This window comes from Plectropomus leopardus, chromosome 9 (assembly GCF_026936395.1).
Source record: "Plectropomus leopardus strain MGB_pleo_1.0 chromosome 9, ASM2693639v1, whole genome shotgun sequence".
Classification (NCBI taxonomy): Eukaryota; Metazoa; Chordata; class Actinopteri; order Perciformes; family Serranidae; genus Plectropomus; species Plectropomus leopardus.
The window spans coordinates 14,345,521-14,357,576 of record NC_142184.1 but is presented as its reverse complement, the minus strand read 5'-3'; the positions used below and the strand labels follow the sequence as shown (position 1 = coordinate 14,357,576).

Here is a 12,056-nt window from a genome sequence, read left to right as displayed (position 1 = left end):
GGCTGGATGGACCCTGAGGGATGCAGAGTGTGAGCTTGCATATTGGAGAGGCTCAGGTAAACACTCCAACAAGAAAGAGTCTTGTGTCAAACATGAGCTCACTTGTCTAAAATAGATGATGTAAAAGTGGCTGAAGAGTGATTGTCAACAGTCATATCTGCTCTGAAAAAGAGTTTTTAACAGTGCTAGTGGCCTGGATTGAGCAGTTTTAATTTTTATTCAACACTTTGGTTCAGTGTTATATCTATATCTAGCTAATAACTTTTGGATGGATTGATATGTAATTTTGTACTGATATTCATGTTCCCCAGAGGATGGATCAAAATGTTTTTGGTGACTGTCATCTCAAGCACTTCATTTGTTGCAAAATATGGCTTTTTACTGATATATCTCAACATATATTCTGTGAATTTCCATGAAATCTGGAGAAGATCTCCATGATGCCTGGATAAACCCAAGTGACTTTGGTGACCCTCTGACTTTCCTGCTGGTAGAATGTAAAAGATTTCACTTATCCAGTGAAATATAACAATAACGACTTGATGGATTGACAGAGACGTTTGTACTTTGCACTAGATATCAAACAAAAGCCACGTGTATATAATATTAAGTTGCTGTGAGTTGTAAATCCACTGCTTTTAAGCAGAAGGTAGAAGAAAACAGTGATGAAAACATGACGAGGCTCTTTTCCTTTAGGGATACTACCTCTGTCTCACTGCTCACCCTGGGTCTGCAGCGACCTGTACCTGAGAGTATCACAGAAGGATGGGCCACTTTGCAGCTAAATCTAGGGACAGATGAGACCTTTTAAGTACAATGCAAACTGACTGACAAGAAAAAAAAAACCCTGGTTTACGTGAATAATCTCAGTTGACTGAGAGGTCTTCAACTGATGATTAAAAAATTAAAAGTTGACTGATATTTTTCAGGGCCGATACCAATTATTAGTAGTTATTGAGACTGATAAGTGATATTTGCAACTGATATACACTTATAATAAAAATGAAAATCTCTCTCTCGCTGGTGCTCTGCTGGTCAATATTTAGAATATAAAAAACTCCAACCCAAACTTTGTTTAAATACCTTTAGCAAATGTTTCATCAAAACTGAAACTTTCAACCTCACATACAGCAAGGCCTCAGCAACTTTTTTTTATTAAGTCAAATAAGAAATTAAAAATAAATAAATAAATACATAGAAATAGCTCTCTGAGGTAGATAATCAGCAAAATGCCAAATATTGGCCCCAGTAACCAGCCAGGCCGATAACCCCTATTAAAAACATTTCGGGGGCGGCCCTACAACGTCTGACCAAATACATGCTAAATTATTGACTTTCCCATCATGTTCAGCTGTAGTTTGTGTGCTAAGATGCTTTCACATTTAGCTCAAAGTGCAGCTATGTATACTGTGAGTACAGCCTCACAGAGATGTTAGCCGGGCTGTAGCCTTGTTGTAGGGTAGCTGCTCTTTTCCAGTAGTATGTTACTGTATGTCTGTTTACCCTTACTAAGACCCAGTAGGAGGCATTGTGTGTAGTTCACAATGCTTCTCTGCTGCACGCATTACAGTGTGCATGGATACACTCCTGTCCTGACCACAGATGGGTTACAACTTCCGTATACCATCTGGCCTGTCATCTCATCTCCTTTATGTAGAGTGAGAAAAACAATTGCCTCTGTCTCCATTGTCTGGTGTCACCTTCCTCCTACAGATTGTTCCCACTACAAAGTAAAAACACCACAGACCACCAGTCATCAACTCAAATAGGGGATCAGTCTCAGGGCAGTAAGATCAGTGAGGAAAATCTTGAGGTCAATTTATTTTTAAACAGAATGTGAAACTAAAGCGCTGATTGGGAGTTTAATGTGAATATTTTTTGGAATTATGTAAAATATCCTGTTTCACATCATGTTTTCACACTTGGGAATCAGTCCTGGTTTATAATACCTCAGACTAAAGAGGTTTATTGTACTACAGTTAAACAATGCATAAGAATGCTGTAAGTGTATCAGCTCAGCAGTGCAGTCCTAACAGGGACAAAGCAGCTTCAACAATCAGTAACAGCTTAAATAAAGTGACTATAATACTATTATGCTAGTGTATTTTACAATTCCAGACTCACCGTGAAGAAACTGATGGATTGATAACAGAGTCAGGACTATTCTTTAAGGTGACCTTTATTTTATCTTCTTAGCAGGCGGCACTTTCCCAAGAGGCAGAGGGATGCAGAGCCTCGATTTAATTTCCTGACATAATATTCGCAGCCACTCAACTCTGCCAATCATCGTGCTGAATTACAATCATACCCTCTTCATTTTAGAGCTCTCTCATTTACTGCCACCCCCTGTTGCAAAAAAAGCTGAATGAATGATGTGATGTTGCATTTTAACACTAACAATAAGCTTATTGAGTATATCGAACATGTGTCAGGAGGAAAAAAATCTTATTTCATCTTCTCATCAATTGTAAACACCATGGTTTATATTATCAAGTGTTTTGCCGCCTCCTTAACTTTACTTCTTTCTTCCTGTCGTTAGGTACAACCCGCCCCCCTCGAGACGGAGAGGTCCCAGGGGTGGATTACAACTTCCTGTCAGTGGAGGACTTCCTTGAACTTGAGGATAGTGGCACACTTCTGGAAATAGGGACATATGAAGGTGAGGAAGATGATCAGAACTGACGCTCCATGCTAGCGCAGGTGTCCTGATTTTCCACAGATTGAATCAGCATAGCAACATTTATTTTTCCTACATGCAGGCGGGCTGTAAGATGGTGCACTCAGTTGATTCCGATTAGACTGTGCATGATGGGAGGAGATGCATTCAGGAGACAGCAGGTCACTCCAAATCTGTCCCTCTCACTCTGATTAGGACAGTGTTGTGCAGCGCTAAGTCTCGTACTGACACAAACCTGTGTGTGCGAAAGTGTGTGTGTGGGGATGTGTTTGTTTTTGGGTCTGTGTGCTATGCAGAGCGAAGTCTAATGTGTGTGTGTGTGTGTGTGTGATTGTGTGCACGGAGCAGGGAGAGAATGTTAGGACATTAATCTGCTTGGCACAGGTTCTGCTGTGTGTTGGCACATTTCTCCCTTTCACGCAGACAATGTCAAATATCTGTCCACAGGAGTCTGTGGCCATCCAGAAAACCACAGGAAGATAGGATTATGGATTTATAAGTAACTCTGGAGTTCTATAGATATATGATGTTATAGAAACATCTTTGATTATATGTACCATCTTACAACTTTCCTCACAGTTTTGTTGGGTATTTTTTTTTTAGAGATTTTTATGCCTTCACGCCGGTGACATCGAAGGCTGGAGGCATTATGTTTTGGGTTGCCTGTCCGTGCGTCCCTCCCTCCCACTCTCATGGAAGTGATATCTCTGGAAAGCTTCAAATTTCTTTTAGTTTAGCACACAATCCACTTGGACTCAAGGATGAATTGAGTAGATTTTAGTGGTTGTAGGTCAAAGGTCATAGTCACTATGACCTGTCTCTCTCATTTTTGTAAATGTGATATCTAAATAACACCTTGAGGCAATTTTTCCAATTTTTCAAAAATATATATAATAAATTTATAGCATGCTTTTTTATTTTTTAATGAGTTTTTTATACTATCTTGGACAATATACTTAAGGATGACTTTTTTGTCTACTATGTCTCTTTATGCTATTTTGAATGACAAACTATACTATAACTTTGTTATGCTATTTTGCATGACATACTATACTATGACTTTTTTAGTGCTATTTTGGACAACATAATAAACAATGGCTTTTTTATGCTTTTTTGTATGACTTTAAATATACCATAACTGTTTTATGCTGTTTAGGACAACATACTATGCTATGACTTTTCATGCTTTTTTTGACAACATACTATACTTTGACTTATTTCTGCTATTTTGGATGACATGCTACACAATTACTTTTTTATGCTGTTTGATTGACGCATTATACTATGACCTATATGACTCATACTATAGTGTATCATACAAAACGGCATAAAAAAGTCATCGTATGCTATGTCATCCAAAATAACATGAAAAAGTCATAGGATAATATGTTGTTGAATTAAAAAGTTATAGTATAGTATGTCGCCCAAAATAACATAAAAAGTGATAGTGTTGTAGTGTTTGTAGTCCAAAACTGCATAAAAACATCATAGTATAGTATGTTACCTGAAATGGCATTAAAAGAGTGTTATTGGGTAATATCTCTGTTATCTCTGTCTGATGTCTGACAGAAAACCTAAAATCTATAAGTAACACAGACAACGTCTCCCTCATATAGCTCAGTGGTACTTATAGTCGTCACTAACTAAAAAACATATTTCTTCATTGTTTGTCATATGAATCATATCAAATTTATCTTATGTGCAATCCAACATGGCATAAAATTCACCCATTTAGTAAGTGCTGATCTTCATTTAGTAACTGCTTCTGAAAATATCAATAAATGACTGCATTTGATGTGTCCTTTGTTAATAAAGTCCAAAGCAGGTTACCGCTAAATATATATTTTACTCTGGATGAGACTTATTTCACAGGATGTGTAGCAGTAAGGCAGCTCAGTATGAGATATACATCCGTGTAATATCTGAATTTCCACGTCCAAGTCTGAGCTCTGTATTGCTGTGCTGGAACTCAATAAAATAAAATGATGCCTCTCAACAAAAATTAGACATCAACTTTCTAAATTTCTGATCTTCCCTCAGGTGTCAGTGACACTAACCTTGAAACTGTGCTGAATATATAGATCCTCTGTGCTGCCAGGGAATGATGTGTGTAAGACATCCACATTTTCACTGACCTGTATGTAAAATGAAACTTGTGTTACTAGTGCAGATACATATAACTGTGTGGCGGTGACTTTGGTTTATTAGACAGTATCCAGTAGAGAGCTGACAGGAAATGAGGGGAGATGACATGCAACAACATCCATGGCCAGTTTCAAAATGCTTCAGGAATAGTTTGACAGCTATATGTTTTCTTGCTGAGAAAAAGACAAGTAGACCACTTTCATCTACGTGTTGCACACATCATATGTGCCTGTGCATTACAATACCCATACAACCACACCATTTAGTATACCAGAAAAAGATTTAGTAGGTCCCAAACATAGTATTTCAAATGCAGTATGCCAAAAATACCAGGATGTCCCACTGCATCTGGTCGCATTTTGTGTATGTGCTGGTTTGTGTATGTGCTGGTTCAATGCCGGTTGGAGTCTTTGCAGGTTTGTTAAGGTGCAACTTTTTGGTCAAGACACAGGCGACATGAGGTGACACAGCAGCTTTCACTGCCGGTGGTTCTCTGATGTCAGTTTGGTGTGTTTGGGCCTTAACATTTTGGCTTTCATAAAGATTACCAAATGACACATAACAGTGAACTTTAGAGGAACTGATATTAACCTTAGTTACCCACTAAGAGAGCTCTTTTAGCTGTTTCCAACATGTTAACGAACAGCTAAAAAAGTGGTTTTGATCTAATTCTCTGCAAGAAAGCAAGTAAGAAAATTTCCCAAAATGTTAAACTATTGCTTTGACATTGCCCTTATGTTTTCTGCATTATAACCTGTGGCCACCAGGGTGCCTCTTTCTGTCACATTTACAGCAAATAAGTGGATACATGTGACAGTCCATAAGAGAAAAACTTGACGAATTCTTTGTTTGCCCCACTAACAGCAACGATTTCAGTCAGAAACAAGTTGGGTGTTGTGAGCTGGCCCAATGTTTTTGCTTAGTATGCTCTGAGAATCCAGATAATACAGCTCTGCAACCTCGAACACAAACTAGAACTGCTCTGTGTTTCCACCAGCTTATTTCCACAATTCATGGTCACATTGTGATCCAGCTTTATGTCTTTTCCTCTCAGCATAAGATTAGGAGGTTTCATAGATCCTCTGCCTGCTACCTCTCTGTCCCCACGCTCTGCCTGTTTTTATCCCCGGCTTCCTCTCTCTGTCTCCGTTTCTCCTTCTGTGTCTCTCTCAAGCATGCTAATGTCCTTCTTGTTGCCTAGGTAACTATTATGGGACCCCTAAGCCGCCGAGGCAGCCCATCAGTGGGACAGTGATTCTCAGTGATGCAGACTCCAAGCAGTCCACCCCAAAGCGCACCAAGTCCTACAATGACATGCAAAACGCCCGCGTAGTGCCTGCTGACGACGACGATGACGACCAGGCCACGGAAATGAACAACAGTTTTACAGGTGAGGGCTTCACTGCACCTCTACAACCTCTTGAAGTTTCTGCATCTGCAGCTCTCTTTGTGCTTGTGTAGTATTCTCCATCTGTGCTGCATCGAGTGGATGCTTGTTTTGGAGAATCTGTGTGTGGATGTGTGTGCCCGAGATTAGGGATACAGAGGGAGAGAGATAATGTCTGTATGTTTATGATACTCTCCCCTGTTGTTTGGAGCTGGGTGTCTGGCGGTTACATCATGCCTTTGTGATGCTGATTCCTTTTTCTGTGAGCCTCCAAACACTGCCATCTGCCTGTGAGGAGGGGTGTAGTGGGGGAAAGTAGATTACGAGCTGCACTCATTGGCTCTCCATGCTGTAGGCCTCACATCCTCTCCCAACTGTATCCTCTGTTTTAACTTCTGGATCATTAAACTCCCTGTGGCATCTAAACATGTTCATCAAGTGTGCATATTTCAGGTGATGATTATATTTGCCAGATATTTATTAAAAAGACAGATTTTTCATCTGCGTGTAAATTCAAATTTGCATAAAAAACGGTGACAATATGATATTTTTAAGCTAAGGCATATCCTCTCTCCTTAAAGCTCTATCCTGTTTTGTTGAGTGCAGGCGATGGTTTCTTTTTCTCTCTTGATGCTGTGAATCTATGCCCTCTCTGTCCCCCTGCCAGGCTGCCAGAGTGTTGAATTAGCATTTGATCAAATTCTGAAAGGCCCACGGAAGTGGAGGAGGACATTGGGGAGAGATCTGGGGAGAGCGTGGGGATGGGGGTTGGGGGACAGCTAGCTTTAGGAGAAAAAAAGCTTATGGGTGGAGAGGTAAAACAGGGTGGGGGTCAAAAACAGTTTGGGAAACCCTGTTGCTGAAAAAATTTGCATATTCCTGGGGGCCTTTCAGTACACTAGAATACCACAGGAGCTAAACTTAAGGTTGGGGGAAGGGCAGTTATGGAGAGTTTAGTGTGATTTAAGGTCCAGTGTGTAGGATTTAGGGGCGTCTAGTTGCAGAAATGGTAAAAAATATTCAGAAGTATGTTTTCATTACTGTATATTCACTTGAAAATAATTATTTTGTTTTTGTTACCTTCGCATAAGACATTTATATCTACATATGGAATGGGTCCTCTCACGAGTCCACCATGTTGTTCTTCAGTAGCCCAAAGCGGAAAAATCACAAGCCCCTTTTAAACAGAGAAGGTTCCCTTCCTTTTGCTGTTATAAACAGGACCAAACAACAAGGGCATCGTGGCGCTCCAGTGTGTGATTTTAGACAGCATGCCGGTACCGTGGACACAAAAGAGGCATGACAGACGTGACGATTTCGGACTCTAGTGTGATAAATTAATATATGCATCAGCAGCCCTCTCTAAACAAACAATTGTACATTTTACACAGAACAGGGAGGCAGCATACCAGCACAATATCCCCACCTTGAAAAAGCATTGTAAAAGGAGCTGCTGGCTTTCAATAGGGCCATTCGTGTTTTCGCATCAACCATCATAGTTCTCCTACATGCTTGACACCGGGAGAAGTTTCAGTTCTGTCACCTCATGGCCAGATGCCTGTAAATCCTACACACTGGACCTTTACAGTTGAATATGTGCTACAGAGGAACCAGAGTGAGCATGTCTGCTTATTTCATCTGTTCTTTTCCTGCATGCACAAAACATAAACTGTTTTTTTTTTTTGTTCTTTTTTGTTGTTGTCATTGTTCTGTGTTGTGCCCGTTGTGTTACCCAGGATCTTTAGTACGTAGTCTCTTCCCCTCTCCTTTGTTGTGCACAGGCAACCCTAACGACCAGGACGAGAGCCGCGGCGGCATCCTCCGGCCGTATCCCGCACGTGATAATGCTCCATCCTGTGCTCTGAACAATGCCGCCACCTCCACAGCAGAAAGTGGGCAGCAGACCCTCGCAGAACCGCAGGTCTCTCCGGAGGACCCGCTGGGACCGCTGCCTGAGAACTGGGAGATGGCTTACACCGAGAGCGGAGAGCTTTACTTCATAGAGTATGTATCAACAGCCTGAAACATTTCACAGTTTTAGCTGCTGCATCACGCTCTTTGCACTGCCTGAATATGCATTTTTCACCATAGCTCATACTGTAGTTGGTGTTTTCTGTATTTTACCTGCACAATGATCACTTTTGTTCGTCCAGTGGCTTGTCTTCCCCAATGATTTGGTTTTTAGGCCTCCCCAGCCAACCTGCCCAGCCCCCTGGGTGCCACTGCTTTCCTGTTAATCCCTGCATGCCCCGATCTCTAAAGGAGATCACATCCTGATCACCTGACTACCTCCACCTCTCTGTCCTCTCTGCAGCACGGCAAAGGCACACCACCAGGACATGGCTGTGTCTTTTCAGAGCTTGTATGTTCATTTCTGCTATCACTGATTTAACAGTATTTACTTGTTTAACAATAGAGGGGTCAGGTCATTTATTGTTGATATCCTGCCTGTGTCGCTCTTGTTATTCTCATTTCTCTTTGCAGCAGGCGTCTTCTGTCCTCTGTAAACTTGCTGACGTGGTTTACTCTCTAATTCTTATTGATGCATTCATGCACCCCTGCTGTGCTTTTATATGTCGGTTTGACGGCCTGTGTTGAATTATTCTGTTGTCTTGTTTGTCTCCTCTCAGCCACAACACGAAGACCACATCATGGCTGGATCCTCGGTGTCGAGACAAAGCCTCCAGGCCTCTGGAAGAGTGTGATGACGATGGTAAGCAGCTACTTCACACAGTGAAAGTGTACATTCTGACTTCTGCATGGTGCTTCGGGGATCAGTAGCTGGTGCATGAGGTCTCATACATGGTGCTTCCTTGTTTACTAAAAATGAAATAGTTCATTTCCCAGAAGCGTTAAAATCAAGATTTGTAATGAGTCCTACTTCTGTAATATAAGTAAATAGTAGCTTTTACATTCTCTCACAACTACTGTCACACAACAAAATGACAAATAATTCCCAAATAGCAACAAAATGTTGATAAATTCCCCAGTGTCACTTGACTATTTCAGAACACAGTTTACAAAATTGCACCATCAAGTGGTGAAATTTAAAGTGGCATGCTGCACCTCTCTACATTGCTCAGCTTTGTTAAGGTGTTTTATCCTGTTTAATGTAAGCTTTGAAACTAAGGGGTTTTTGTTTCCCTGTTTGCCTTTCTCTGGACTGTCACTCCATTCTTTATTTGCTCTTGATTCCTCTATTCCCGACCCACCTCTTCTCTTCTATCTATCCCCTTTTCTACTCTTCATTTTGTTTTCTTTGTTTCATCCTGCTTTCACTCTGGAGAAGAAGGGATACATACGGAAGACCTGGAGAGTGATCTAGGTAAGTTTTTTTTGTTTTAAAAAAATGTATGCTGAGGATTTTTATTAGGTTAAATGACAGGTATGGCCTGTCCATCTTTGAAATTTGATTATTTCTAAATAGCTGCTCTGTGGTTATATGACTTCTGATCATGCTGTTTGAATTTGAAGCTTCAAAATTCTTCTTTAGAGATTTTTGAGGTAGGAAAAAAAAGGAATTTAAGACTTTTAACCACGAAAGACACTGCATAGCAATGTTTTAATGTTTGTATTTGATGCTCTACCAGCTCACACTCTGTAACCTACAAGCAGAGGACTGACGTGATGGATGCTTGTGCTAGCTACAGAGAGCAGTGGTACTTGTTTACCGAAACATTAATAGCATTATAGATAGCATAATTCTCCAGATTCCTGCAGAACAGAGACAGTTTGTTTAGAGATGGTAAATTAAACCATCTGATGTACACCTGACTATCATAAATTATTCCTGGGTCTGTGTCCAATTTAATTTTATTCCTGTTGGCAGTTTGTTTTATTACATTTCTTGCTCTGCTCTTCAAATGTTTCGAAAAATTTAAGCTCATTAATCCTTCACATTTATTACAGGGACGTGTCTTGTTCCGTATTTGGTTCAGTCGTATGTTGTTGATCATAGATCTGATTTAATTCTAACATCAGTATCCAAAGGTCATGCCGTTTGGGATTTAGGATCATTCAATTTGCTTTTGATGTACTAATTCCGATATTCTGCTGGTCATGGTTTATAATCTAAATTCCAGGAGTTATTTGCTCACATTTGAACTATTAGCCCTTTTCCATACACATGTGCTGGCTTGGTTTGGTGCGTCAGACATACAACAGGGCTACACACCTGAATCTGCGTTTTTAATTGATTATGTACTTGTCTTGTGTCAATGACATTTAAAAGCAACACCCACTTTAGTGCGGTTTGCATTTATTGCACTATGCAATAGGGCTGGATATCGTTTAAAAAATGAAGGTACTAGTTCTAATAGCAGTACCCTTAAAGTGATACTGATACCAGAGGAGTGCTTCATTCGATACCTTTCTTTTCTATTTCATTTGAGACCCATCAAGTGAATGGAAGCACTCAGTTGCATAAAATGCCACAGCCACAGCCTTGTCATAAAGTCGTACTTTTGATGTCACCCTGGCACATTGAACTGCCAGCTCTATCAAATACACCACGCTAGATTTCACCACACAACTGTCAATCACACATCGCATTTTATGGAAGGTTTGCAGTGATTGGCTAGATGCAAAACCAAACAAAAAGTACTTTTTTATGATTTTGTTTTTGAGTGCCAATACCCAGTCCTACTGTGCAAAGGTTGTTGGTAGCCAGCTACTTATAATCATGGATTTTCAAGCTGTTGTTATGATTTTGATTGGCATTTACCATTTTTTGCTTAAAAACGGGGACAGAATGACAAAACTGATCTATAATGGTTCATGAGTGTTAACACTGAACTGCTCTTGAACCATGACAAAGCCTATCTTACGCTACTGCAATCTGCTTTAAAAGGGGGCGGGCGGGCTTTGACCCGACTCTGGAGATGGTCCATCTCGGGCACGACTCAGTACAGTTTGGCATGTTTTTAAACTGGTAATGGAAATGTAAATCAAAGCGGCACGGTCTGACTTGCTGTGGCCAACGTGCAGATGGAAAAGTCCTATATGTTATGCTAAGGGTTTGAAGAGGTTGATATATGTACTCGCAGCTGCTTCACAAACTAGCAAATGGCTCAGCTGCTGATTCTTGTCCCAGTTGCAGGTAGCACAAACAAACCCATAATGGAACAAGAGCTCAGCTCCAAACAAGGCCTTGAATGTCTGGCTGTAAGCCTTTATTATTGCTGGCTGCTCAGATGCAGACAGTCTGCGATTATTGATTGTGAAATCCAGTCTTTTATAAAAGTGTTTACTGGACTGGAGAAGCCCACGGTAACACAAGGAGGTAATGTCTTTGTCTGAAATCAAATACAGTGAGGAGGAGGAGGACTGAGATGCCAACATCTTAATGGGGATGTGTCAGTTTAATAGGCCTCGTCTGTCTGCCTGTTCCCTTGGAGTGTGGTTAGGTGTGTGTACAACTCGCAGGGGTGTGTTCACAGGCTGAGACCATGTCAAGCTGAGTGGAATAATGTGGTAATATTTAGTACGATTGCATGCAGACAAAGGCAGATGTTAGCACTTGAGTTTTTATGTTTTTAGACCCTTTGTTGTTTCCACACAGTTTTAGTGAGATGTTTTAGTCATGATTAAGTCAGTAAAATATAATAAAGTAGTTGTGGGCAGCAGGAGAGTGATTGGGGTCATAATTTAGGTATGAATGTCCTTTGACGACATACAATATAAGTGCTACTGGCACAGTATATACTTCATTATTACTGCTTAACCCTTTGCACCTGTTTGAAACATTTTACTTTTTACAAATGTAATAAAACAGAAAAAAATAACGGAAGAAGAGTCCTTGGCATGTAGAAGCTACATCTAAAATTTAAGAAATGAGATAAAACAGAA

General features: G+C 40.4%; 1 protein-coding gene across 12 annotated transcripts in view; it reads left to right on the top strand.

The window, feature by feature from the left end:
• Positions 1-12,056, top strand: part of LOC121947397 (membrane-associated guanylate kinase, WW and PDZ domain-containing protein 1-like) — a 118,634-nt gene that overhangs the window by 68,062 nt on the left and 38,516 nt on the right. For 6 of the 12 annotated variants that reach the window (XM_042492434.2, XM_042492431.2, XM_042492429.2 and 3 more), the window contains 6 exons: positions 2,540-2,659; positions 6,024-6,212; positions 7,946-8,213; positions 8,524-8,571; positions 8,840-8,922; positions 9,496-9,534. In XM_042492434.2, the coding sequence (XP_042348368.1) occupies positions 2,540-2,659; positions 6,024-6,212; positions 7,946-8,213; positions 8,524-8,571; positions 8,840-8,922; positions 9,496-9,534 (747 nt within the window). The remainder of the gene's footprint in view (positions 1-2,539; positions 2,660-6,023; positions 6,213-7,945; positions 8,214-8,523; positions 8,572-8,839; positions 8,923-9,495; positions 9,535-12,056) is intronic. The other 6 variants (XM_042492440.2, XM_042492439.2, XM_042492430.2 and 3 more) reach the window with 5 other exon arrangements.